General features: G+C 53.3%; 1 protein-coding gene across 8 annotated transcripts in view; it reads right to left on the minus strand.

The window, feature by feature from the left end:
- RUBCN (rubicon autophagy regulator) overlaps positions 1 to 27,059 on the minus strand; it is a 32,435-nt gene that overhangs the window by 3,691 nt on the left and 1,685 nt on the right. The window contains exons 1-21 of one of the 8 annotated variants that reach the window (XM_055724142.1): positions 23,804 to 23,953; positions 17,308 to 17,461; positions 14,812 to 14,895; positions 13,702 to 13,861; positions 13,420 to 13,526; positions 12,708 to 12,848; positions 12,335 to 12,491; positions 11,553 to 12,101; positions 10,917 to 10,961; positions 8,910 to 9,005; positions 8,619 to 8,734; positions 7,931 to 8,132; positions 7,467 to 7,568; positions 6,667 to 6,741; positions 3,891 to 3,951; positions 2,754 to 2,886; positions 2,284 to 2,429; positions 1,870 to 1,934; positions 1,085 to 1,323; positions 629 to 690; positions 281 to 434 (exon numbers count right to left, since the gene is read on the minus strand). In XM_055724142.1, coding sequence (XP_055580117.1) covers positions 281 to 434; positions 629 to 690; positions 1,085 to 1,323; positions 1,870 to 1,934; positions 2,284 to 2,429; positions 2,754 to 2,886; positions 3,891 to 3,951; positions 6,667 to 6,741; positions 7,467 to 7,568; positions 7,931 to 8,132; positions 8,619 to 8,734; positions 8,910 to 9,005; positions 10,917 to 10,961; positions 11,553 to 12,101; positions 12,335 to 12,491; positions 12,708 to 12,848; positions 13,420 to 13,526; positions 13,702 to 13,861; positions 14,812 to 14,895; positions 17,308 to 17,461; positions 23,804 to 23,841 — 2,886 coding nt within the window. In that variant the 5' untranslated portion in view covers positions 23,842 to 23,953. Of the gene's footprint in view, positions 1 to 280; positions 435 to 628; positions 691 to 1,084; positions 1,324 to 1,869; positions 1,935 to 2,283; positions 2,430 to 2,753; positions 2,887 to 3,890; positions 3,952 to 6,666; positions 6,742 to 7,466; positions 7,569 to 7,930; positions 8,133 to 8,618; positions 8,735 to 8,909; positions 9,006 to 10,916; positions 10,962 to 11,552; positions 12,102 to 12,334; positions 12,492 to 12,707; positions 12,849 to 13,419; positions 13,530 to 13,701; positions 13,862 to 14,811; positions 14,896 to 17,307; positions 17,462 to 23,685; positions 23,771 to 23,803; positions 23,954 to 27,059 lie in introns of those variants that run through there. The other 7 variants (XM_055724143.1, XM_055724141.1, XM_055724136.1 and 4 more) reach the window with 7 other exon arrangements.

The following is a 27,059-nucleotide window of genomic DNA, read 5'->3' on the forward strand; positions in this document are numbered from 1 at the left end:
GCAGGGCAGGGCAGCAGGACAGAGCCCTGCTCTAACCATGCAGAACAGCCCTTCCCCAGCACGGAGCACAGCAAGACAGAATCAACACGTGTCAGGGGTGAGGGAATGGCCATACGTGCTACGTAGGAGCTCTGTGGAGCAGGCAAGAACAACTAGCATTGAATCAGTTAATATGATGGCTTCCCTGCATGTCAAAGGCCTCCCCATCAGTTATCTTTGCAGCAAAGCCTGCTCCCCAAGCGTGTGGAGCCATGCAGGAGGCAGGCGAGGGAGGTCTTACCATGCACTTCTCAACGTGCAGGCTGCCTGCCTTCAGGAGCTCCGTCAGTCGAGGCACCAAGTCCCCTTTCTTTGTGGCACTGAGGTCGCTCAGCGAGTAGAGGTGCAAATCCTCTGTCAAGTGGCCAGGTACTGCATCGAAAGCATCTAGGAGGCTGCAAGGACAGAGAAACCAGAGCTCAGAGGAAGGCGACTCCATTGAACTCCCTTCTCTCCACTGCTTCTGCTTTCCCCCCTCCTCCACTCCCCTCCCCCCCTGTTGCTCATTGCACAGGCTGCACATATCCCAAATTGTCATGGGACAGAACCAGGACAATGAAACGGCTTCATCTCACAGCCCAGGACTCACTCTTTAGCTAGCCGGCACGTCTTAAACATGTTCTTCATGTGGAAAAGCTGGATTCGCAGCAGCTGGAGAGGAAGGGGGAACACAAGAATCAATAAACAGAACATGTTCCTTGGGCAAGCAGCTCTGCCCAGTTTCCTACGCTGGTGAAACCACTGCTGCTTCTCAGCTGCTGCTCCCCTGCTTCTGAAGTGTTTACACCATGCAGGGCAAAGCAGGCGCAACCACTGCTCCAGGAAACACAGTAAAGCCCAGCTGGACACCAGGCAGAAATTCCTTTTGAAATTCCTGCGTTACTGGCTGAAGAACAGGAGGTGGATGGAAACCCATAGTGCTGAGGTTTTAAGCCTCAAAAACTGAAATACCTGCTTCTCCCCAGCTTCCCTGGAATATGGTTTACAATTGGCAGCCACCTACCTCACCCAAACCACACTCAGGACGGCATGGAAAGGGTCTTACCCACACTTGGTTAAGAGACTTCACTTTCCGGTACAGGGCAGGATTGATATCCTGCACATTGAAGAGCGGGTCACTCCAGATCTTGCTCAGCAGGTCTTTAGAGAAGTTGCTCACGTAGTACTTGCTGAAGTCCCACTTGCGCAGGATGCGGCTGGGGATGACCGTCTGTGCGTTCTCGTGGCAGCACTGGCAAAAATACTTCCCCAGGTACTCACAGTAGCGCAGTCGCTTGATGTAATCTGGCCAAACCCAAGCAGACAAGAGAGGTCAGCCAAGACACGGACTCCCAACATTCCTCAACATTTCCAAAAATCAAGGCCGTCTGCCTTGCTGGTACCTCCTCCAGCCCCAGAGTTGCTGGGGTCTGCAAGCACCCCTGCTGACTGCAAAAGCATTTGGGACCACAGTCCAGTCTCGTGCAGCCACATCTACCTACACATTCAGGAAAGACAGCTGGTCAAAGAGCTCTGCAGCTGTACACACAGCAAAACCTGCTGGGAGCTTTAAGACCCCAACAGATGACTTTGCCTTAGAAGAGTCAACATCTGAAATGCCCTCCTAAGGATAGGCTGGCTGCTCTTTGCTTCTACCAGCCCTGTGACAACCTGGAGAAGGCTCCTCTGCGGGCGATGCACACGCGTGTGCAGGCAGAGCTGGCAAAGGCAGCGTACTACCTCCCCTGTGACCCTGTGCTGAGCTCCGCCACCACCCACCCACTGCACCTTCCCACTTGTTCACAGGTTCTTCCTCCCTCTCCAACCAGGGCTCAGGGTCCCAGCACTTACCAGGATCAGTTCGAATGCCACAGCCTGCACACCGGTAATTCTGCTTAGCCATGGCCACCTTCCTCCTGCTCAGAGACAGAAGGCAACATGCATGAGTCCAGCCCTGACAGCACCTGGCACTACAGGACCAGTCTGGATGGCAGAGATGGCCACATGCTTTGCCACTTAGGTGTGCACAACAAATCCAAGGGGAAAAGCCCTGGTGTGCCCTGGTGCACACCAAAGGAACTCACTGCAGACTGGCTCCATCTCATAGCACCAGCTACCAGTGGTGAACACTCTCAATTTACAAGGCTCAAATCAGGGGAGCATTGGCAGTCAAGTGGGAAGGAGAGGATAATCATCCTTTGTGTTGGTGGAAAAGGGTTGGAAAGGGCAGGTCCCCAGAGAGCCTTTGGCCATGCAAGTCCTTACGTTGGGGCTGGGTGAACATTGAAGATAATCTGTGGTCGTGGTGGGGCCCACTCCAGGTTTCCACGCACTCGAATCCTCAGCTTGTAAATGTCAGCGTGTTCTCCATCGTCGGGAGAGATGGGCAGAGAGTCAGGGATGGGCAGGAGCTGGGAATGGCAGGCAAGAGGGTCAGATCCCTGCGTGGTACCGCAAAGGCAATGCACCCAGCAGGCTTGCCAGAAACCTGCAACAGGCATGAAGCTGCTGCTCCAGCAGAATTGGGGCTGGAGAAGGGACGTCCCCAGGGACGGGCACTCCACTGCAGGAGGTTGTGGTGGCAGAGCCCCACTCAGCGGCACCCATCTCCAGAGCCCAGACAAAACCGCTCCTCCAGCTCCACAAAAGGATCACGGGGACTAGCAAAGCGCTTTGGCAGGTGGCTGAAGCCAGGGGTTTGGGTGCAATCCTTGACTGAGGACTCACACCCCTACCTTCTGTGGGGCGTCGTGCTCAGGGACCAGCCACTCCAATTCAGAGGCAGCCGGGAGCTGCATGCCCTCAAACTGCTTCAGCAAGCCCATGGCCACAGCCTCTGCTGAGTTGGAACTGAGGAAAGAGTGGGATCTAGACAGAACAAGGAGTTGTTAGTAGCAGCTCTCACACCTGTGCCCTCCTCACAACCCCTGATGCTGGCCCCAGCTCAAGCTGAAGATGTTCTCTTCAACTCTGGTACTTTATTTCTGCACTGCTACGCAGGTTTAAAATTAATATACATGACTGATTTCTGTCTTTGCAGCTGCCCCCAAGCAAAGCTGGCTAATGGCACAACTGTTTAGAAAGGCAAGCAAAATCCCGTACTTAAAACCTGTGCCTGTTTGCAGGAGAAGCTGCAAAGTGAGAGCCAGTGTCTGTACAAGCCAGAAGTAACTGCTCCCCCAGTACAACCCTACAGAAGAGGCTGCTAAGCACAGACACAGCTTTCTATCTCACCCAGTGAGCAGAGGGGTCTCTGCATCCCCGAGGGGGTTTGCTTTCAGCGCATTAACACAGCAGCTGTGCTTAGAACACGTTGTGACTCACCTCCCCACAGCCCCCACCTCTCCACCCCAGGCCAGTGCTGGAAAAGGACTGGGCACTTCACGCTGAAGCTGCTGCTGCACTGCACAGAGGGTTTGTGAGCATCGCCGTGTGTCAGCGCTTCCACCTCTGGGTCACAGCACTGCACTGGGGCTGAGGAGAAGGTGGCAGCACCATGTAGTCCCACAGGCCATCCCAGCTCAGTGGGGAAGCATCGGAGGCTCAGAGCCAGCAGCAAGTGAGCAGCCAGTCCAGGTGCTCCAGGTTGTCCAGATTCTCTCCCCAGCCTCTTACCTACTGGGAAGTATGGGTGTCTCTCCTGACACCAGTCCATATCATACCAAACTCATGTGACTATCCTGATCATCCCAGGTGCTGCTTCCCAAATTTGAGACTAGGACCCAGTGCCCCACTGCTAAGTGAAGGGAGGGAGGGAGGGAGGGAAGGATGTCCACTCCAGTGCAAAACAGAGCTGATGCACATGGAAGAGCAGAGTTGGGCAGGAAGGGGAACTTGGTACCAAGATGTCTCTCCATGAGATGAAGACGTACATGGACTCTGAGGAGAGAAAGGACTTCCTGCTGGAGTCTGGATTCCTCTTGATGTCTGCATCTGAATCACAAACAGAGAAGGTGGAGCAGATGGGGCAGGGCAGGTGGATAAACTAATATCAAACCAAAGCGTTACTATAAAACTCATCAAACTGTTCAAAAGCACGTGAACTACAGCATCAGCTTCTACCAAGTGGCACTGAGCAGCAAGGAGAGGTGCAGCCTAATCAGTTACCTGTCAGAGTTACAATGGAAGGACACGGCGGGATGCTGTGAGAACAGTGAGCCTGGGGTTTGGGGGAGACAAGTGGATCCTGGTACAGGTCATACACCAAGTCCTAGCAGTGGCATGGCCTGAAACAGTATGCACACAGGAGCTAGGAGGGCAGGACAGCAAGGTTAGCAAGAAGGTTTAGTGGCTCTTTACACACAGTACAGGTGCTACAAGGGATTAGTGACGGGACGCACAGCTCTTCTATTTGACTGCAACCTGTAAAACCAGACGGTGGCCATGCCACAGCTTGTCAGCGACTGCACAGCTGGGGCTGGCAGCCTAAGCCCAGCACTCCAGAGACATGTCAGCATCCATGCAGAGAGTAGGCCAGCAGCCACAGGGGCCAGCCCTCTGCAGAGGCAATAGACCCATCTCCCACGAAGGGACGGGTCCAAGACAAGGTGCAGGAGACTGGGGTGCTGCTCCCTCCATCCCTCCATCATCTCCCCAACAGCCCTGGGCTGCCCCACATCCCTCCTTGGTGCCAGCCTCAGGTACTGGACAGTATCCATGGTACCTCCATCACTCATCTTTCACTCTGGCAGGTTAAGCCAATAATTCATCTCGGCGGTGGAAGGACCCTGGAATGGGAGACTCTTCCAGCAGTACGAGGCAGGCAGAAACCCTACTTCACTGCTGACAGACTCCCAGAAAAGGGAAGGAGGGTGTGCAAGGGGAAAGTACTACAGGTCAAGACACAAGAGAGGCCAACCTTCAGCCCAACAGGTCTCCTGTTTTGTACCTCTGGGGAGCTCTAGGAACAGGGTCTGCAGTGACCACTCTACCCCCAAACACAGGCTTGCAGCTCCCTCTGACCCACTGGTCCAGTGCCTGGCTAGAAGATGCACAGCTCAGGATCCCTGCTCCTCCACTCCAAGCAGGTCAGCTGCATGGACCCACACAGAGCCCACCCGATCCCAGCCAGGTACCAACTACATGCTGAAGCCAAGGGAATCACAGCCCGGCTGAGCAAACAGTGCTGCCCCGTGAGCCATCAGCTCCCCTAGGAAGAACAGGACTGTCCTGGCAGCAAGGGGAGCAAGTCCCAATCCTGCCTGACAATTTACAAACTCACACTTTGGAGTTCAGGATGGATGCTTGAGCCTCCTTGTTTGACATCCACTGGTAAAACAGGCAGAGTAAAGCAGCCTTATGCTAAGAAACCCACATACCTACATCATGCAAATGGACTTCTAGCTGCAGAAAACAGGGAATTCAGGCAAACATAGCCTCCTGACCACACAGGGCACTGGCCAGACACACCTGCCATGCTCTGGTGCCTTTGGCTTTGTGCAGGAAGGTGCCGCATGGTCCTAGACTACAGTGAACATGAGCGAACAGTGGGGCACAAGCAGCACAGGTGGGCCAAGTGTTATAAGGAGGTAGAGCTGGCATGCTCAGGCAGTGGCATCGTCTCCAGGATGGCAGAGGGAGCCACATTTGACCATAGGCTCCTGCAGAGGGTAGCACTGGGATCCTGCCACTGCTTGCTTCCCAACCTTAACTGCAGGCACTCCCCAAAAGCCTTGTTAGCTGCCCAAAATGCCTCTGCTGCCAATGCTATCACCGCTGGGATAGTCCCCAGGAGGCTCGTGAACAGCCCCCAAACCCAGGGACATCACCTCAGTCCCTGTATGCCAGCTTCAGGCCAGGATGAACCCCCCGGGACGTAAACACAGGACACAGCCGCGCTGGCCGGGAAGCTCTGAGCACCAGCGTTTTGGCAGGAGCAACACGCTGGCACCAAACACCTGACAGGAGAGATCAGCCACAGCCATGTAGGCTGTTCCCTTGCTAAAGCAAACAGGGAGCACGTGAGGGTTATTTAAATGCAGCCAGCAAACCAGAAGGATTATCTAGTAGTACTGTAAACAATAAAAAAGCTAAGTAAGACCTGGCTCCACGTGATCCCTGTCCCCAGGGCCTCCAGCGTGAACAAACTGCCTGTGCCCCGTCTGCTCTCACTACTTCTCCCTCCAGGACTTCCTTCTGGAAGCATTCTTCTCCAAGTCAAGTCTGAGCAGCACGGAAAGGGTTGGCTGTGGTTCAAATCAGGGCTATGGCATGCCAGCTCCACCAAGCCAAGCCGGGTAACGCTCCCCAAGGCACCTGGGATGGAGACCTGGTCCCACACTGTAGGGGACTGTGCTTATCCAGCCCAGGCTCAGCCTCCAGCAGCTACACAGCCACAAAGCTGTGCCATCGCCCTGCCAAGCCCTGCTCTAGGCAAGACAGTTCTTCACCACAGCAAGCACATTTGAAACGTCCAAAATACTGCATGGCAAAACACCCCAGGGGATGGAGCCCACGGCAGAGCTCCTCTGCCTCCTCCCTGCTCCATCCTGCCGTACCATCCTGCCCCGGCTCTCCTTGCTGACATCTGGATGATGCTGTTCACAGTTCCCACGTCAGGCAGATTTCTGAGAAGTGTGCACGTGCACACACACACACACCTTGCACACACACGCACGCGTGCCACAGGGGAGCACTGCGGGGTACTACCTGAGAACAAGGAAGCCATTGACACTGAGAGGCCGTTCTTGGACATTTGAATCAGGTTAGATCCATCGTTACCATCTGTATAACACGGTGATGACAAAACAGTTGACTTCAGTGCCTTGGCCAGGCCAAAGAGAAAGGGCATAATACAAGAGCAGCACTCGCATGAGAGAAGTCCAGAACTGAATTCACGCGCCCCTCTGTGGGCTTCAAAGCTGAGCCCAAAATCTAGCCCTCAGGACTGAAAGGAGCACTTTGCTATCAACAGTCAAGAGGCAAGAAGTTTATAGCTGGAGACGGGACTGCTCCATCTTCTTTTTAAAGTCAGTGAGATGGAGGTACTGCTGAGAAGTCATCCACCTTGGAGGATGAACAAGGCTCTGAAGGAAAGGGACACCCAGGGACCCAGACAGGTCTCCCGTGGGCGGCAAGCTTAGCCACCCAAGAGGTAAGTGGTCAGAGCTATGGCTCCTTCTGCCTGGGGAGGAGGACAGCAGGATGGCAGCTCTCCCACCTCCCTCTAGCTATGACAGCCGCTACACGGGCCAGGCAATGACATGGAAACCACCTACCAGCCGGAGGCACTGAATGCTAGAGGGTTACAAAGGATTTTGAAGGAAAGTCATGCCAGCACATGAGGGAAACTGGTTGCTCTGCTCATGCTCAGAATTCAGCCATATGTTTGGGAAAAGCCGTCCTGAAGGCCAGAGGGACATGCTCTTCTTCAGTGGGACTGCCCTCAACACAACCACACCGAGAAGTCTGTCTCTATGCAAGAAGCCACCACAGTCATCCCCTCCTACCTCGGATCTCGTACTCTTCCACATCCTCCGTGGAGCCGGAGTCAGAGAGCCGCATGGAGCCGTGGGAGCTGAACTGGGACCCGCTGTCTGTTGCCATGAGACCTGGGAGAAACACCAACACAGCCAGGCCATCAATGAAAGTGGTCTGAAGGGTCACTGAGAGCTAAGGCAGAAGTTGATAGACAGGTATGGCCAGGGCAGGGAGGGATGGAGATCAAGAATGGAAGACACTGTGGGTTCAAAATGAAATTACCTTCCATAACTCAGTGCCAACAGCACACAAGTGTTATCACGTACAGTATCAGACCCATTATGGGCTCCAATAGCAGCAGAGTTTCACAAATCTCTGCAGCACCTTGGTAGCGGTATGATTGTTTCCCATGAACGGGCAGGAAGGCAGGGTGCTATAAGGACAGGCAACAGACGGAAAACCCACTAGCTGGTGAGCCCAAAACATCACCCACTGTCTGAGCCCATCTCCTGGCAGGTAGGAAACAGGTGTCTCGTGCGGATCTGCTGACGCCGAATGCGAATCTTTTGTTTAAGCTCCTGGATCTCCTTGTCGCTGTCTTCCTCCTCCTCCTCCAGCTGCCGGCTCATCATGTTGCATTTCATCAGCTCAATGGCAGCGATCAGGGATTCTGAGATGCTGAAGTGCGCATTCTCCTGCAAGACAAAAGCATAAGCATTCAAGGCTGTACACAGAGAAACTAGGAAGGACTTGGTAAAATCTTGTTCCCCACCTGTGACAGCAAAGAGCTTATTACTCATGGAGGGCAGCAGAAATACCTTAAGCCCTGTTGATACCACAAAACCTGACTCTTCTACGAGGACCTAAAAACTAAAGCTTCCTTGGGCACCAGAATACTCACAAAACACAAGGGGCAACCTACAAAGAGGACGTGCAACACGTCCACTCTGGGGAGTCAGCACGTGTCCCTGAGGAGCTCTAACATGTTTCAGATCTGCTGTGCACATGCTGGATGGGCAGATATCAGCTGCCAAACACCAGAGGAACTCAGCCCTGGAGTTCTGTGCACAGCTCTGTAGGAGAAAATACTATCGGATTATGCTCCCCATGGCGGGAAGTATCGCTGAACCTGCAGTAAAATATGTTCTCCAATGCACACAGGCTGCTGCTGCCTCCCTCACCTTCTCCAGGTCTGCACAGCTGCCAAAGTCCTGCTCAGAGAGGTAGCTGATGAGGGACTGCCCTTCTGAGGGTCTTCTGAACATCCCTTCCCCCGAGCTCAGGTACTGTCCAGAGTCTAGAAAAGCAAGAGAGAAATGTATGAGGGAGGGACCTGCTGCTATCCCCATGCTAACAAGCCCTGCCAGTGCCCAACCAGCGTCCCTCAAGTAGGTGCCAGAAGCTGAGGCACCACAGCCGATGGAGGAGCCTGACCAGAAGCGAGTATCCCCGCTGAGGCTGGCTGTACTCACCGTACTCTATGTAAAGGGAGCTGCGTGTGCTCAGTTCACTGCTCTGGGTGGAAGCAGAGACTGGCCCTCTCCCTCCACCTGGATCATCATGGGACTCTGGAAGGAAACACAACACCATTTGTGTGTCAGTAACCAACCAGTATCCTGGAGGCACCCAGCCATTGCACACAGTGAAATGAAAGGGGCTCAGCATCACATGGGCAGCACAAATGGATGGGAAACAGAGGGACATCTTCCTGCTTCATGCCATGGCTGAGGGCAAGCCCAGGAGGGGACAAAACTAGAAAGGCCTTGCAGGCAGAGGAGGAGAAGGGGAAAGAAGGAGAGAAGCTCGCGAGAGCCACGGAGCAGTCAAGTCCCAGGCCTTCCTCTCTTTACCCCCTAGCAGAGCTGGGGGACAAACAGGCTCCAGCAAGCACTTCTGCCAGCCCCATCTTCCTGCTGGAGCATCTCAGAGGGAAGAGCTATCTCCCAGGCCAGACAGTTAGGAGACAAGGGGAAACCTGAGCAGCTGAGGGATCTGCGGGGCTCCCAGCCCTGAAAAGCAGCCTGGACAACAGCAGAAGGAGGCATGTGAAGGACATGCCCTTGCTCAACTAGAAGCCAGGACTCCCCACACACAACACTGGAGCCTGGGCTGCAGTGCTCAAGGTGACCTACACAGCTGTGGGCAGGACTCTGCCCCACCAACACGCTGTGGTGCAACTCCCTGCCAGGCTGAGCCGGCAGGAACTGCCAGGAGCTGGCCTGACCAGAGAGCAACAACGGATGGTGCCCTCCAGAGAGCCATGGCCCCAGGGAGCACCTGGACAGAGCAGCTGGGTGACAGAGGACTGCTGAAGGAGACAGAAAACACCCTGACTGGAGCGGAACAGGAACATGTGTGTGGATGTGGTGCAGACACTGGCTGACATCCCAGCCACAACAGGGCAACCCTCTCCTCTCAGCCTCCTGCTCCTCTTTGCTACCAGCTTTGTGCCCTAACCCTGAGGTAGCTGGAGGCTCTTGAGCTCACCAGAACCAGCACCCCTCCTGCCAAGACCATGAAGCAGCAGCCACCAGGATGGGATCTGGGACCAACCCACCCCACAGGCTGGTTGACAGACCCATCGGGGTGGGAGGCTCTCGCAGCTGGTTGCTGCAGCCTGACAGGGTATCCTGCAGCCACCTCAACCCTGCTGAAAACCAGCATGGAAACCACCTTGTGACCACTGGCCTGGGGGATGCCACATACAAGAGAGCCTACTGCTGAAGGGCAAAGTGAGGCAGTGCTTGGCATCCTCTGCTGGAGCAGAACACGGTTAGAGACGTATGTCTGAATGCCCACCTCCAGGAAGGAGCCTTCCCAGTCACAGAGCCCTCAGCATCCAGATGTGACCTCAACAAACCCAGTGCTGCTGCTCAACAGATGCAAAAGAAAACAGCCCATGGTTTTGAGCTGCTGACTTTCTGCATGTGAGACAATGGGATGGCAGCACCCCAGCACCTCTGCTCAGGGGGACACCTGCCCCAAGCCCAAAAGAGTACCTGGAGGCCCTGGCTGTGGGTGCAAGCACAGCTGGCTGGGACATGGCTGAACTCAGCCAACATCAAACCTCCCCATGCCACGGATCCACTACATGAAAGGAAAAATAAGATGTTCAAGCCCATGCCTGCTTAGCTGCCAGCCCTTGTTCACTAGGTGGGAGGAAACCTCTCCGGGCTCCCAAGGCAGTGGGGTGCAGGGAATGGCAGGGGACACAGCTCAGGGACTTGGTGGCCAGCACTCCCTAACGCCATGCAGGGAAGCTGGGTGCCCTTCTGGGTGTGGTCCACTGCTCCAAAAAAACAAGCTGGGATCTTCAGTCAGGTCACATGCAAAAACCTGACCATGCTTCAAAGCACCAGTTGGGACACGGAAGAATTTTTTTGTTTGTTTGTTTTCTAAATGGACACTAATGGATTGATGGAAATCCTGAACTTGATGCAATGACCACTAATGAAGGGCTGTTACACTGGCTCCCAAACCTGCCACTGGATCTTCTATTATAATGGTGATATCCCTGAGGCCTCCTGGGCAGACAGAGGAGGAGGAGGGCAGCGTTAAGGGAGAGAAAACAGAGAGACTGGTTACTACTCAGCAAGGACTTCCAATTCTCCCATGAAGGCAGCACTGGTGGAGCAGACTCCCACAAACTGATTGTCCCCTCACATCCTGCTCCCCCACCCATGCATTCATCCACACAAGGGCACAGGAGGACCCAGCAGATTACCAGTAAGATGACATCCTACCCACAGGATGAGCCCAAGCCCGAGCCCCAGCCCCAACCCAGTGCCCTACCACAGCCCCACACCCCAGCTAGGCAAGGCCAGTGGGGAAGCTGGACAGCTGATGTTACAGCATTGCTGCCATTTTCTAAGTTTTTGGTAAAAGCTGCCAATACCAGTAACAGACTGGTCTAGGGCATTCTGGGAAGCAAGATGTTAGCCCATCATTCCAGCGTGGAGCAGGAAAGCTAAGGACAAAGACCAAATGTTGCAACCACTTGCCCGCTGTTCCCCTCGTCAACCTGATCCACGGAGTCAAAAGGGTGGCCAGTATCAGCCTGCTGGTACCAGGGGCTCCCACACCCCAAACCCATCCCAGAAAAGCTGCCCCATTACCATGCAACTTTGCTGAAGCCACGTTGGTGTCGGAGTGTGAGCGCACATGGCTCTTCTTGAGGATGCCCTGCGGAGCTGATGACTGTCCCTCTGAGAAGCTGGACCGGCGAAACAGGCTCAGGCCCCTGCTTCCACCTCCACTTGCCCCCTGCTCCCCCAGGGATGAGACCGAGTCCAGCTTCTGGGAGCTGCTGGAGGAGAAGAGTTTGGAGCTACTGCTCTTGGTGCTGTTGGTGCTGGTGTTGCTGCACGCTCGGCCCCTGCGCCCCAAGTTCCCGATGGCCAGGTACTCCGGCCCATCGTTAACATCGCTCTGCGGATCATCCTGACTCCCTGTCCAAGTGTCCTCGCTCTGGCTGGTGGTGCTGGAGCTCATCTCGCTGGCTGGAGAGAAGGGGTCTTTGGGTGAGGGGATGTGGAAGGGGGTGACAGAGCCAGGCTGCTCCAGAGGGGACCTGCCCTCGCTGAAGGAGGAGGACCGGGTGGACGGGCAGCGCTCCTGGGGCTGGCTGATGCTGGAGCTGACAGAAGAACTCACTGGTCTCCTGTCTGGACAGAGGCAGGAGCAGGACGTCACACACCCTGGCACAAGCAGACTACCCTATGGCAACAGGCTTGTGGCTTCACACCAGCATGCCCACCCACAAAGGGGAAAGGCCAGGGATCTCCCTCCCACCACAGGCAGAGATCTCACACCCATCCACCACAAAGAATCCAAGAACAGAAAAAAAAGCAAAGTATTTTCTGAGTCTATCCTGATCTTCCCAGCCCACCCTCGTTACCTGGGAGGCCAGAGGAGGCTGGGTGGTGGAGGCTGGAGAAGGACCCAAAGCAGCACTGCTGTGTGCAGCCTGCAGCGGGGACATACGGGGGCGCGGGGAGGGCAGTCAGGCTCTGACTCTTGGTCACTGGAGGCGGACAGTCACTCTTCCTGGTAAGCTGAAGAGAGGTGGCATCATTAATAAATCAGCATTTACAGGGCTATACGTCAAAGGAGCAGCAATGGAAAGGAATCGACCTGCGAATGCCTGATCACCAGCAGCAAGGATGCAGCAGCCCTGGGGGCAGGAGGACGGGGAGGGAAAAACGGGGCAGCACAGAAGGGAAGCAGCTCTTGGTTCACAGCTACACAGCAGGCTCCCGTCGGGAAATTACCAGGCTCTCACTGAAACGATCCAGGCAGCCCAGCGCCCCAGGCAGATGGCTCTCATGTCCTTCAGCGTCATGGTCACACATCTCTCTTGTCCCAGCAGAAGGACCTGACATGCACAGGGATGGCAGTGACGTGCCGGCCAGCTGAAAGAACACAGCCCCCATTTAACGAAGGCTTAGTCATTGCTCTCCTCTGGAGAGCTCTGTGCAAAGAAAGCAGCTGCTGTTCTCCTCCTCTGGGGAGGGCGCAGCTGGTGCAGGGCTGCACTGGGGGTCACTGGCATCACCAGCAGGAGTGGGCACCCAGGTGTCCTGGGCTGCTGCCCATCCCCTCAGAGGTGGCTGACCCTCACAATCAGGCAGCTCTGCCTGCTGGCCCTGAATCCTGGGATTGCTGGAGAGGGCTTCAGAGGTGCCTCTTACAAGGAACTGATCCTCAGGTCCTCATACTCAAATCCTTGAAGCCAACCAGAACCAAGGTGCCCCACTAAATGGCCCACAGAGCCATCTCGCACACCCCGACCCCTGCCAGGCTTACACAGGCAGCACAGGGACCAGCTCACCACTCTCCTCCCACCTTGGAGCTCTTTTGCTACTTCCAAGTTCAATCCCTTATCCAGGGGCTCCATGTGCCCTGGATGAGAGTTTGCATGAGCAGCCACAGCCAGCTGGCGTCTGCGGAGAACCAGATGTAAAAGCCAGGACCTCAACTCACCATGGAGGTGTCGATCTGAGCCAGAAGCCTGGGGTTGTTCTGCTCGACAGCCTCCAGGCACTGCAGCATGGCCGTGACGTGGGCGTCACTGAGCAGGAAGGCAGTGTCTGGGGAGAGAAAACTGCTGCTTGGGGGAGTCCCTCTCACCCATGTGGTCTGACAGCACCAGCTGCTCACATGCAAACCACCTTTTCTGCTGTCCCCCCTCATTCCCATGTGGCTTGGAAACGCCACCAGTTAGATATTCTCCTAATAAGAAGGAAAAGGCCCATTTCTCTTTACCTGCGTAGAATTTTCTGATGTACTGCCGGTTCCCCAGGAGCGGTCTCAGCTGTGCCGACAGGCAGTGGCACTGCAGGCTGTGCTGTAGCCACAGCTGTGCGATGGCCTGATCCCCTGGGCCCTCTGGGTCAGGCTGGCCACTCTCCTGCAGGCTGATGAACTGGAAAGGGATACCAGGCACAGGTTAAGGCATGCACAGGCAAGCAGGGGAGCAGGCTTTGTTCCACCACACAGCTTTTGCCCCCCTCGTAACGGCAGCTTCCAGCACTGGTCACCACCATCGGGAAGGAGGACAAATCCCAGCAGCTCCCCAGCCACCAAGAAGGCAAAAGCACTGGGCAGGAACAATGCTTCAAAGGTCAGCCAGTGACCAAAGTCCTCCAACCACCACCAGCACTATGAATTTCTCTTGCACGCTCTCCCACCCATGGGCATGGCCCCTCACCCGCAGGGACCCCATGCTCCCAAATCCAACCCAACCCCACCCCGGTGTGATGGTCATGTTCTTGCTGACACATTAAATGGGAAATGTTACAGCAATGCCTGAGCTGCTGCAGCTTGAAGAGCTGAACTGGAGTCACACCCCACGTCCCCCCAGCAGCAGGCTGGACACAAGGACCACCAGTGGTCAGCCCCTTGCACTCATCCATGACAGGGACCATCAATGTCATCACGGGGCAGCCAAAGACCAGGAGCATCCCTGTACACCAGCAGTCAGCACAAGCCAGCAATGGGAGAACCAAACGCATGGTGAAGACACAACCCAGAAGACACAGTCCAGACCTTTAGAGGCTTGCACAGACACATGAATCACCCCTGCACACACACAAGTGCTGCCTGTGCCAGTTCCCTTGGTGATGCCTGCTGCACCCGGCCAAGCCGAACTGGAGACTGACCTGGGAGAAATAAGCAGCCAATTGTCTCAACCCAAACCACACCAAGCTCCTGGGACACGGCTTGTACACAAACACACGACTGCTTCAGCCGTGGAGCTGCTTTACCCACAGCAAGCCAACAGCCACTGCGCTACTATCCCACTGGTGAAGTTCACAGCCCAGCTGCCCTCTCCCCTCCCCGCCGGGCATGCAGGGCCACCCCACCAGAACCCACCTTCTCCAGGTGATGAGCAGAGCTGGGACTCAGCCAGCGAATGTCCTTCACAAACTGCCAGTAATCCTTCTGTCTGCAGCACACCTGCCCAGGACAAGCGCAGTTAGATACCACCACTAAAGTCTCAGTTAAATGACAACATCCCCCATCAGCCCCTTGCTGCCATGAGGACAGCCGCTAAACACAGCAAGATGGGCCAGAAAACAGGCATCAAAGAGCAGCACTGCTTTACAGAGGAGAAACACAGCAAGTATCTAACACAATTTTGTAGGTCAAGGGACCAAGACAAAAAACACTGGCATGACATAGGTAAGTGGCCTCCTGCCCCTCCCACGGTAACATCTCTGTTGTGGTCAGCCAAGTGACCAGACGACAGGTCCTCCAGATAGATTAAGCTCCATCAGGTAAGTTCCCAGTCCCTCATACCATGGAGACAGAAGAGGTCTTGCGACAGGGACCGCTGCAGTGCAATAAGGATTCTAAAGGCCAAACTCAGGTCTGCCAAGTTCAAGGTTGACCAAGTTCCCACGTCACTGTTCCCCTTCCTGCTGGAGTACGACCTGGAGGACAGCCCTCCTGCCTCAGCACTGCGGAGTCAGGCACCAGTGAGGGGACACAAAGAGCAACATGGAAACACATCCCAGCAAAACCAGCAACCATTGCTGTCTTTGATGCAAGCCACCACCAAGGACACCAGCACAGCTGAGCTGAGCACCCCAGGTAAGAAATTTGCATTTCTACCAGCTCTTTGCAGTCATTTGCCTCAGCTTTATTCAGACAATCAGTTATTTTTATATATATATATATATATTTATAGTATTCTTAGCTATTCTTCCTGTTAAAGAGGAACTGCAGCAGAGTTGCTGTTTTCCTCACTATCCTATCACATGTAAACACAGCCTAAAAATGTCTCTCTCTCCTCACCAAAAGACTGATTATTTTTTCTTCCAGCTCTATTTCCTCTTTCACAAGCATCAGAGGAATGGGTTCAGTTTTGTGGTTTATTTGTTTGTGGGGTGGTTGGTTTGGGTTTTTCAGACTAGAGAACTTACATGGCAATTTTAGTCCTCTAGACTAAATTGGGGTTTCTGGACAAATACATGAAAACTCATTCAAAAGTTTAAAAACCTCTAACCCTAGTTCTCTTAACATGTATATATGGATTTTTTTCACCCTTTACTTATTTATTCCTAGTTGTAGGAAGAAAGTTGGTAAGAAAATAAGCAAAATGAAGGATTTCTATGGAGCAACTATGAGAAAATAGCTGTTGGGAAGCTGTATTTTTATGGGCATCCCTTTGCAGCTCTTACAGCTTCATTGGTGTCACACGTGTCCAAGCAGGGGAGAGATATCCAAGTAGAAGAGCTGCCTTTGTCTATAATAAAAGCACTGAGGAAGGCAACACAGTCCTGCTTTGCAGGTCTCGTGTGAACTGTTACCAACAGACAGGCAAGTACAAATCATTTAAATTTCACTTCCTGAAGCCTATTAATAGCACATCTATCAGAAGGGAGCACTGCACTCCTCACATGTAACAGGCAGCTTCTTTCTCTGTGGCTCTCCAAAGAACATCTCTGGTCCATGCCACTGGGAACTAACGGGAACACAGCAGCACTGTAATGAGTGCTGACTGCAAACTTAATAGATCCAGGGAGCAAAGTGCCCTGCTGGAATGACCTGTCAGCCTGGCTCTTCCTGCAGGCTTATTAGCTTGGGTGCACCATTGCATAGATGTGGTTTTCCTGCTCCTGGACCCAGCTGGCCCATGCAAGCTGCCTGGGGCTCCTCTGCATTGCTCTCTTCTCTGCTTTGCTCTCAGAGTGGCGGAGCCACCGATGGGAAGCATGCCCCGAGGCACTCCCTGCAGACTTGCTTCAGCTTTCTACTGTAAATTAATTGTGCTGCTATTTGCAAGCTGAACAGGAGATCTTTGAGCCTCTGCACACAGCTGGGAAAAAGAAATTCTTCCAGGCAGCCATGGAATGGGGGAATGGCTGGGTGAGCAACTGCAAGGCATGATGAGAACCTGGGAAGACAGATCCCATTCACGCAGAGCGTGGATTTGGCTGCCAGTTCCTGTTATTAACACAGCTAACCAGAAACAGTAAAGATGCAAGCTTTCTTTTGCTAGACCTCACTGGGAAGTTGTCCAAGTGCAGATGATATGGGGCAGACCCATAGCAAATGCAGCTTTATTGCAAGGAAGAAAGGCAAGAAGGGCTGGCCTCAGCATGGGGGGCACAGGTACTTGGAAAAACCACGTCAAAGGGGGATGAGATAGAAAGAACATGCACCCAGGTCCCTCTGACAACTACAGCACTTGGCAGGCAAGCTCAGTCCCTGCTTTGATCATTTCCCACACTGCTACAAGTGTTGTACACACTCCGTGCTACGACCACTGCAGCAAGCTGCAGCAGCCAGGACTGCCCCACTCGCTCATGACAGGCACTGAAGCTGCTACAGACAGGCAGTAGTGCTGGCGGGACAGAGCCCTACCTTGTCATGGATGAGGCCGTGGTAGAGGATGCTGTGCATATCTCTGCAGAGCCGTTCCAAGCCGCCATACTTGGACCAGACATTCGGGTTGCTCGTGGACACCAAACCTTCCACTGTGGTCTTCAAGTTGCCTAGCAGCTTCCAGTGCTCCTTCCTGCAGAGGAACACAGCAAGTTGCATCAGATAATACAGCAAGAGGAGCTTCACCACAGGACCATGGTATTGCACTCTCTCAAGAAGACCCTGGTCAGGCTGAAACCTTCTGTGGTCCAGAAGCTAGCAGTGGTGAGCTAAAGGACTTAACAACTCCCTGTGGTCTCTCATGCATGGTTTGTGGACAAGAGGCTATACCATAATGATTCTTGTGATGACTGGCAGCCAACATCAATGTGGTCTCAGGAGACAGCCAGAACAAAGACTGATGGCTCCTGCAACACACCACTTGCTTAGTACAGGCCAACAACACAGAGGACAGCTTTCCAGCCAGCCTCTTGCTTCACTCACATGCTCTGTCACAGACTGTTTAGAGCAGCAGCCCATCAGGAGTACAGCAGCTGTAAGGCAATGGCTTGATGTTCACCACATCTAGCAGACACTGGCCGTGCTGCACCTGCATTTAGAGAGTGGCACTCCCCAAGCTACGTGCACTGCATCGAGCACTCCAGCACCATCAGGATGCAGAGGTGCTCCACTCCAAGGTCGGTAACTCTTCATCTGCATCTCCATCTGTACAGCTGCTCTCTGGCCTCCAAGCTGCTGTAGGCACAAGTTGACTGTCTTGCAAAAGTGTTCATCGTGTTCTGGACAGAGATTAGCAAACAGCAAACTGCACATGTATGCTAGAGCTTGCACAGCATTTCTCATTGATATCATCCCCCTCAGCTACCCTGCATACAGCAAGAAATCACCATAATCCACCATAAAGCAGGAGTGATGGTGCAGGGAGGCAACATCATTTGCCTATGCAAAAGCAACTTTGGGGAAATAAGCTTTGGATGACTGAGGTTCCCACTCACGCTGCTTGACAGCAATGCCAGAGGAACAACAGCTTTCAGAAAAATGTATTCAGATAGGAGCCACTGTCTCAGAAGCAACAGGAACATTGCAAGGCATATTTGGGTGTGTATCTGCCAAAAAAAATGCCTCTGCAGGGTTTGCAATAAAAGCACCCAAGGTGACAGCTTAGAATGAAAGTCCAGCCTTTCAACTGGCAAGAAACAAGCCAGTGTTTCAGCTCTTAATCCCTCCACAGCTGAAAACAAGCTGGATTTCCAAAGAAAAAGGAAAATATATTTAAAATAAATAACATTATTTAAAGCTGCTCTCATTTTCTTCCCTTGTGGATGAAAGTGGGCTGCACACTTCTGTAGCACAAAGGACACTAAAAAGTAACGTAACCCTGATATTTCAAAACCAAGCTTTTCCTGCCAATATTCTCTTTCTGAGATTTGTTCACTATTGCCAAACTGATTAAGCGAACAAGCAGATCATCACATATTGGCTCTACTTCAAGCTCTCCATTCACTCCCTGGTCTCCCCAGGGAAATCTCACCACTTTCAGTGCCCACCTAAGCTTAAACCAAATAGAAGCTAACCCATCCCACAGCAAAGCCTGTCACCCTGACAGCACAGGAGCTCTAAACCAGAGCTGCAATGTATATGGAAGTATGTATATTTTGGTGATGTACTTAGACTAATAAGCACCGTCATAGCTTTATCTCAGGAGAGACTGAAGAAGAAAGTACGGATCTAAATCAAAGGCAGTTTCCTGAAGGAGATCCGGCTTGGGGACATACAGAAAAGTGATCCAGCTCTTCTGAATTTATGGGCTTTCCCCATCACCACCCTGAGGGATGCAGATGCTCTTTGACTAGGGATCGGTGATGCTGCTCTGAGTGTCCACAGATGCCCAGAGCAGCACTGTCAGTCCCCAGTCAAACAGTATCTGCAGCCGCTGAGCTCAAAACTTCACCAGCTCCTCCCCAAGCTATTTCTAACACTCAGAGTTAGGAAATGCAAGTGAAAGCTCAGTCACGCCGTTGATCTTCCAAGTCAGCAAGTCAGGGAAACTCCCTCCTGTGTCATTTTGTGCTATAAAAAGCAGGTGATGCACACAAGGATACAGGGGCAGGACATGCATAGCTGTGCCTTTCCAAATGAACTGTCTCATTAAGGGAGTCATGCATCTCCCCAAAGGTAGGGAATGAGGATCCAACACATTGGACTCACAGCTCCCTTCTAGCACAGGGAAACTAAGATTAAGCAATCCTCAATCAAAATAACTTCAAAATGTTAAACTATTGAACTCAGAAGCACACAGGGAACGAGCAGCACAATAAAAGCACCTTTGCAGATTTGATGCAGAAGCTACCAAAAGTGAACTAAATCCCTGTAAGAGAGTAAGGATCCCATGTGACTTGTTGGGCCAAAGCAGTTCACAAGTTGGACACACAAGACCTACCGATACCCAAACCCCAGCTGTTTCTGGGCTGGGCCATGGTGCATGCTGAAAAGCATAGAGTGACACAAGGCTGAAGAAACGAAGAGCCATACAGTTGGCTGCAGGTGACAGGGAAATTAAGAGAGTGCGGCTAATCACATTTCAGCTTTGACTGGCCTTATGGGTTAGAACAGAACTAGCTGCAGGGTTTGCTTCCCTCCCATTGACAGAGCCTGAGCCTGGCCTGCCAGGAGGGATGGAGAAAGTCCCAGCTGCCCTCAAGTTCCCCATTTCAGCAGGTGTTCAGAGCAATATTAAGAAGTCTGCTTGTTTTTTCCTGAATAAAGTGATTTCTCCTTTGCTAGTGATAAGGAAAGCCTGACATGGGGTAAGGCAAATTCATATCACATCATGAAAATAAATACCCTGACTTACAGGAAGGGCAAAGTGAGCAACACACCCCAGGGAGGTCACAGTACATGAGCAGAGCTTCCCCTGCAAGAACCACACATGCTTCTGCTCTCTGGCTCCAGCAGAGTCTTGTTCCCCCAGCCAGAAGGGCTGCAGGTGTTTGCAGGGGCCATCACTGGCGGAACACTGGCAAGACCTCAGCCGCATTCCTCTCCTTAAAGACAATTTCTGATCTGGCCTCCAATTTTAACCCCCAGCTCCGTAAACTTGGCACAGAGTCTCCTTGCTTTGCCACCACAAACTCTATCCTCAGGTACAGCAACATCAACCCACCGCCAGGAATTGTCCCAAATATAACGGAACTTTTTGCACTAGAGAGATAAAGACAGAATCCAGCCCTGGAGCACCAAACAGCTTAAAGCTACTGCTGACAACAACAGGGGAATACTGCTGGCTCTCCCAAGGCTTTCTGAGCCCCTCCATGCCAGCAAGGGTGGAAATTTCTCTTGGTTCAAGTCAGCGAAGGTGACTCACAGCAGAGGCAAGGAGCCATGCTGCTGAATCAGGTGAACTTCTTCATTTAAAATAAAACCAAACCCTAGTTACTTTCCAAAACAGAATCGCACAGGTAGCTAGTATTGAAAATAAAAATTAAAAAAAAAAAAAAAAAAAAAAAGAGCAGCAGCTCATTTTTCTTGCAAACAACATCTGCTGTGTGTCTCCCTGTGCTCTGGGGGAGCCATCTAGCAATGGCTGCTTGAACTCTGTCCTCTACCTGGAGGAGCCTCTCAGTCCTCCTCAGCATTCTAAAGAGTTTTGGCTGAGGTTGTGGAGGGACTTTTGCCACATCTCCAAGGACGTTCCTATGCTGGCTGCTGGTTCCTCCTGTAGATTCTGAAGGCACTGTGCAACCCGCCACTGTGCACAGCCAGCTCCCGCCTCACCACCCCAGGGTCTCCCAGACAACCAGCAGCCCCTTCCCTGGGCTCCCCCGCCTGCTCCTCCAGCAGACTCAGCACTGCTGGGAAAAAGGATTAAAAGAAAGGCAGGCTTCGTGCAATTCATCTGCAGCCACGTGGAGTGGCTGACAAGGCAGTGGAAGCCAGAAGAGCTCTGCCAGCCCGGCAGATCAGCCCTGCAGTGCCCGGGTGGGAAGAGTTGAGCAGGCCAGCTGGGAAAACAGAATGCAGGGTAGCTTGCACCGGTACTAAAAGCTTGCACCAGTATAAAACCGGGGGCACAACCACAGAAGGCTCCCCCAGCAAACACAGCCCAGAGCTGCAGCTTGTTGGAGCTCTCTTGCTCTGCACTAGCAAAGGATGAGGAAAGAAATGAGGGATTAAAGTGTTCTTTTTAGCCTTTCCCCAGCAGGGCAGATAGTTTTACCTGCTCATCCTGGCGAAGCCTGCCACAAGCAGATGATCACAACCTGTGGACCCAGGACACTGTCCATCAAGTTTCAATCTGTGCAGGACCTGCACACAGCAGTCACAGGCGGGGCAGACCCCTATGGCAGCCCACCTCCTTGGGACCAGCCGCTCACCTTCCTCCATCGCTCCCAGCACGGATTCCCTTTAGGGGCCCTGTCCTCTGGCCCTGCCATCCCTGGGGGCCTTGCTGGTGCCAGAGCCAAAGGCAGTAGCTCTTGGCTAACGTGCCCAGCTGACCAATAGCCCCTCTGCTCCCCTGGGACTGCTGTGCCCTCCACACCACCCCCACCCCCAAGGTATGCGAGCCCTGCTCTCTGCCCAGCACGAGGAGAGCGCTAACGCTCCTGCCATGCCTTGATGGGCATCACCTCGCAGCCCCTGCTCCCCGGTGCATTTTGGACCTGCTGCTTAGGAGGAGAGACAGCAAAACCCAGCACGAGATCCTCATTTTCCTCTCCTGCACCCACAGAAGGATGGACTTCAGCAGCATAACTTCTGCTTCTGTGTTTCCCATGATACATGGGAAGATGCATCCACTGGCCTCTATCCTATCACCATCAGTCACAGCCACAACCTAGCTGAAATTGCACCTCACCAGGAATTAAAATGCTAAACCATCTGCACAGAGGACAATGAGGCTGTGCAAGGCCCATGCCAGGATCCTCCCCAGCGCATCAGTGACAGCCAGGAGAACAAGCAGGTCCCCTTCGTGTGCCAGCATGCCCCTGCCCCTACAGGAGTGCTGGGGGTGGCACCACGTCAGGCCTATTAGTCACACGACGGTCAGGACTCACACTTGCAAAGGCAAGAAAATGCACAAGGGTGATTCTGGAGAGAAAAAGAAGTGAATGCAGTCAATTCCTTTTATCTTTCTGAACCTGCTGGGTCTAAAGCACTAGCTAAAGAGGGAGAATAGCTCAAACTGTGTAAATCAAAAGGCACCCCAAACCTCCACTACAGCTTTAAAAGCACCGGTAGCATTTTCCTGGCTGATGTTGCTAGCAGGAATAGATGCTAGCTGAGCCCCTCAGATAAGGAAGGTTTCTCTCCCCTATCAAGTTTCAGCTGCTCCCTCCACCCCAGCCGACACTCCCGTTTCCATCCAACAGCCACCCTGCGCTTGTGAGTACCAGGGCAAAACTGAAGCACAAAGCAAAGGCTGAAGACATCCAAAAACCTGAAGTAAATAGGACTCGTCACCAAAACAGCTCCAGAGAACAACCTCTGCTGCTTTTACAAATGCTAACGAGAAAACCCATGCCTCAAGCACAGAGGAAGACCACGCAAGGTGAAGCCACCGCAGCACGGCCATTCCCACCGCCAGCAGTGTGCAAGCGCAGGACCTCGCCTTCAGAAAGGAAGAGCAGCTTTACCGAAGATTTCCCTCCAGCACCCAAAGGTGTGACACGATGGGCAGCAGCAAGCTGCAGAGCCACCGCAGCGCCAGCGCGGCCGTCAGGGCAGGATGGTTCCACCCGTGAGCACAAGGCGTGCGAAGCAGCGCCCGGCCCGCCGCCGCCTCGGCCACGGCTCATCCCCACCATGGCGGGGACAGAGCACCGGGGACAGAGGGCACATGCCCGTGGCCAGCACCGCCCCTCCAGCGGCCGGGACACCGGCCCGGGGCCGGGAGCAGCAGGATGCTCCAAGAGTCCCGCTCGCTGCGTGCTGCCTCCCCACGCGGGACCACAGCGGGGGCTGCTGGGGCGCCCCGCAGGCGCAGCCCCCCGCCCGGCACGGGGGGTTTGCATCTTCCCAGCCCACCCCCTGGTACCCCGCACCTGCCGGGCGCGCGCACGCCCTCCCGCACGCGCCCACGCAGCGCAAGAGCTCCCCAGGGACCCGCCGGACACCCCCGCGCATCCCCGCGCCGAGCGCGCACCAGCGCTGCCGCCACCCGTGCGCCCCCGCCGTGCCCCAGATACCGCACGCACCCCCGCACCCCGCGCGTGCTCCCCGTGCGCGCGCCAGGCCCTGCCCCCACGCGCGGCTCGCCCCCCGCGCACAGGTGCTGCCGCCCGCCCCGGCACAGACACGCGCGCCGCGTCACGCCTCCCGCTCGTGCCCACGACAGGCCCCCGTCCCCGTTACACTCACCCCTCCCCGGCGTGTCCTGTCCCCACCGGGGGGTGTCGCAGCCCCTCGCACGTGCCGTGCCGCCCCCCCCGCGCCCCCGCCCCCGCGCGTCACGCCATGCCCCCACGCGCGGCCCCACCTGCTCTCCGCGCGCCCCTCACGGGGCCCGGCCTCCATCCCGGGCGCGCGCGCGCGCGGCCCCGCCGCCGCCGCCGCCGCCGCAGCCACCGCCCGCCGCCGTCACGTGGGGGTGAGCGCTCGCCCCGCCCCGCCGCCGCGAACTGCACCTCCCGGCGTGCACCGCGGCTGCCCGGCACCCTCCGCGCGGCGGGAGGCCTGCAGCTCCCGGCAGGCACTGCGCGGGGCCGCGCGCTTGCCGCTTGCCAGCCGCCTGCCGAGCGCGGGAACGCCGTGAGGCAGCGCCCCGTGGGACTGGGTGAGGGGGCGGTACCGGGCCTGGGGACCGGCGCCGCAGCGGCCTCCTGCCGCCGGCCCTCAGCCCCGCCGGCGGGCACACGGGGTCTTCGCCGGCTGCAGGCCTCCCCCGGGCTGCCGTCGGCCCTCTCGGTGTTAGCAGGGGGCTTCAGCTTCGCCACAGTGTAAAACCACAGTGATTGCTGAGATGGGCGCTTACCAAGCCCCTCACCGCAGGGGATGTGAAAATTGTGGTGGCAGGAAAAGAAACAACCAAACAACGCGTCCCTGGCACTGCACGTACCAGCAGACACATGCAAACGGAAAGAGGTTTCCATTATGTCACCCACGGTAAAGAGGATGTGAAAAATACTGCAGAATTACACATCCCTCCTGCTAAAAAGCAGTGAAATGAAACTCGAAAAAGGAAAAAGTGATGCTGCTGCCATCAGACTGTGAACAGTCAATGACAAATTATTATAGGGAACAAAACCCAGATATGCTTCCAGTTGTTTGATGCCTCAGAAACCAAAGGTAGTTGCACAGTGGAGACTGCCCATAACCGTTCATCTTAATGACACACACGCTGCTTGCTGATGCTGCATGCATGAAGACACACCCCTGGGCCTGACACTTTCTATGCACGTTGTTTTACCAGGACAGTTTTACAGCAGCATTTGGGGGGAACAGGGTTCTGTACTGCTGTTCTTAAAGCAATAATAACAACAAAATGTTTTTCAGAAGGCAATTAGACTAGGACTCCCCATACATAGTAACTGTATACAAGTGTGGAACAACTTCCAGTGTGGTTGTCAGTCAGGCAGAAATTTTCTTACATTGAACCTACTGCGCTGACTGCATGGGTTGGAAACACTGGCTGTACGTGGCATATGTAAGCCGTCTGACTACACATTAATTCTCGCAGTAAAAATACTGGAGAAGGTAAAGCCATCAAGACTACTGTGATTATCATTATACAATCACATCTGGTGGTATGGCGCATGTAGATGAAGCTGATGATCTAATTTAGCTCCTAAATCAGGAATTATAAGATTCTTCTAGTTCCATAAGTCAGAAATAGCCTGGATGTTGCTTAACAGTAATTTAAAAAAATTTCTTCAGAAAAATCTCTTCTTTTCCCCTGCTTCATTATGTTGTTTTGTATATGTTACTTATAGACACTGTTTACTTAACTACATCAATGCCCTTGTCAATTCAGAGAGCATATAAAAAATCATTCCATCAAAAAAAAGCCTTATCACACAGAGCCTATAGCCACACACAGATGTGTTAGCTTCTGGGACTGCACTAGAACTAAATTTAGGAGATAATCCTCCAGTGTAAAATCTGAGGAGTACCAACAGAGGTCAACAATTGCAAGTGTATGAAAGCAGTATGTATCCTCTTGCTGAACAGTAGCAGAATTTGGAATCTCGCAGACCTGATTGCTGTTTGGGGAAGATTTGGGTGACATAAAGTCAGTTATCAACTCCATGTAATTTCTTTACTCGTTAAAATACCTCACAGAGAAGGCAGAATTGGAAGTTATTGGTAGATGTCAGACAATTTCATTTTAGGAATGAGAAGCTATTTTTAATAGAAGGGAGTGCCTGTACCCCTAGGGAAGCAGAGACCTCCTTTGGAAGATGCACTGGAACAGCTCACCTGTTTCTGGGATCAATGCAGGTGTGATATTCCACAGCTCACAACATATAGCTTGTATGACATGGTCCTCTCTGGTTTCTAAGTGCATTTAGTACCTGATTCTTTGGGTGTGGTTTCTGCTGGGTAATTTTAACAGCTCCTCCTAGGAATTTCACCTAGGATGTTCGGCAGGTAACATCTAGTCTGCAATTCATCCCCAATGCACCGTAACAACAGGGGCTACTGGGCAGCCAAACCGTGAGGTCTCATTTTTTTGAGGAGACAACTGGTGCTCAGGAAGTCTAGGAAAGGCCCAGGAAAGAACCAGCCGCCAGAATTACTACAGCTTGTGGACAACTGTAGACACACTGTCTTCCTACAGTGGATACAAACTCTGCAGGGCTGTAGTCATACCCTACTTTATACAGTTGAAGTACTAGTTCTTTGTAACTGTCAATGCCACATGGAAGCTTTGTCACTTGGCTAGATGCTGACACAATCCTGAGAGCCAGACAAAAAACCAGGAGTTGATGTTTGCATGGTTGCCTTTAAGATCCCCATGGCATTTCAGCCATTTTGAAGACAGAGTAAAAATACTCCTCAGGATCAGAACTTTTGTCTGGTTTTCTGTTGTGCTGAGCAGCAGACAGCTGGCGTCCTGTTTGGATAACAAATACAAGCTGATTTCCACCTGTCATGAGGGCAGGCAGCATCTGTCACCTTTCCAGTTAGAAGATTTGTTTTAGGTAAACAGAGCATTTGTTTATCAGTGTGACACAGTCACCAGATGGAGCTGCACCCTATAGCATCACAAGAAATTGATTTAATATTTTTTTAAAAATACATCTTTTGATACCTCTGTTATTTGTATTTACTGGTAATCTGGCAATAGCATCTTTACTTTAAAAATGTAGCCTGACTTTTAAGAACCTCAAGTCCTACTTGTCATCAGTCACTTGTCATCAAATCCCACTTGTCATCAAATCCCACTTGTCATCTGGAGGAAAATGTGTAAATTACCAGAACTGTGGCTTCAAGACTCCATGTCTTACTTATGCTACATATGGAGAACACAGAGAAGAAAACACGGTGGAACTCTCAGCCTCCAGCAACGTACCCATGAGCTTCTCTTACTTGAAGGGAAAACCATTAGCTGAAGATGTCCTATGACAGTAACAGAGCCTTTCTCTTCTAGAAGAGAACATCGAGAAGACCATCCAGAAGCATGTTACTGGTGTTATTTTAAAAGGGAAGAGATGCATAAAGACTGTCAATGGAGACAACAAGGCCTTGTCAACAGTCTGTAGTACAGGACAGAGCAGAGGCCAGAAAGCCTC

The sequence above is a fragment of the Falco cherrug genome, chromosome 11 (assembly GCF_023634085.1).
Source record: "Falco cherrug isolate bFalChe1 chromosome 11, bFalChe1.pri, whole genome shotgun sequence".
Taxonomy (NCBI): Eukaryota; Metazoa; Chordata; class Aves; order Falconiformes; family Falconidae; genus Falco; species Falco cherrug.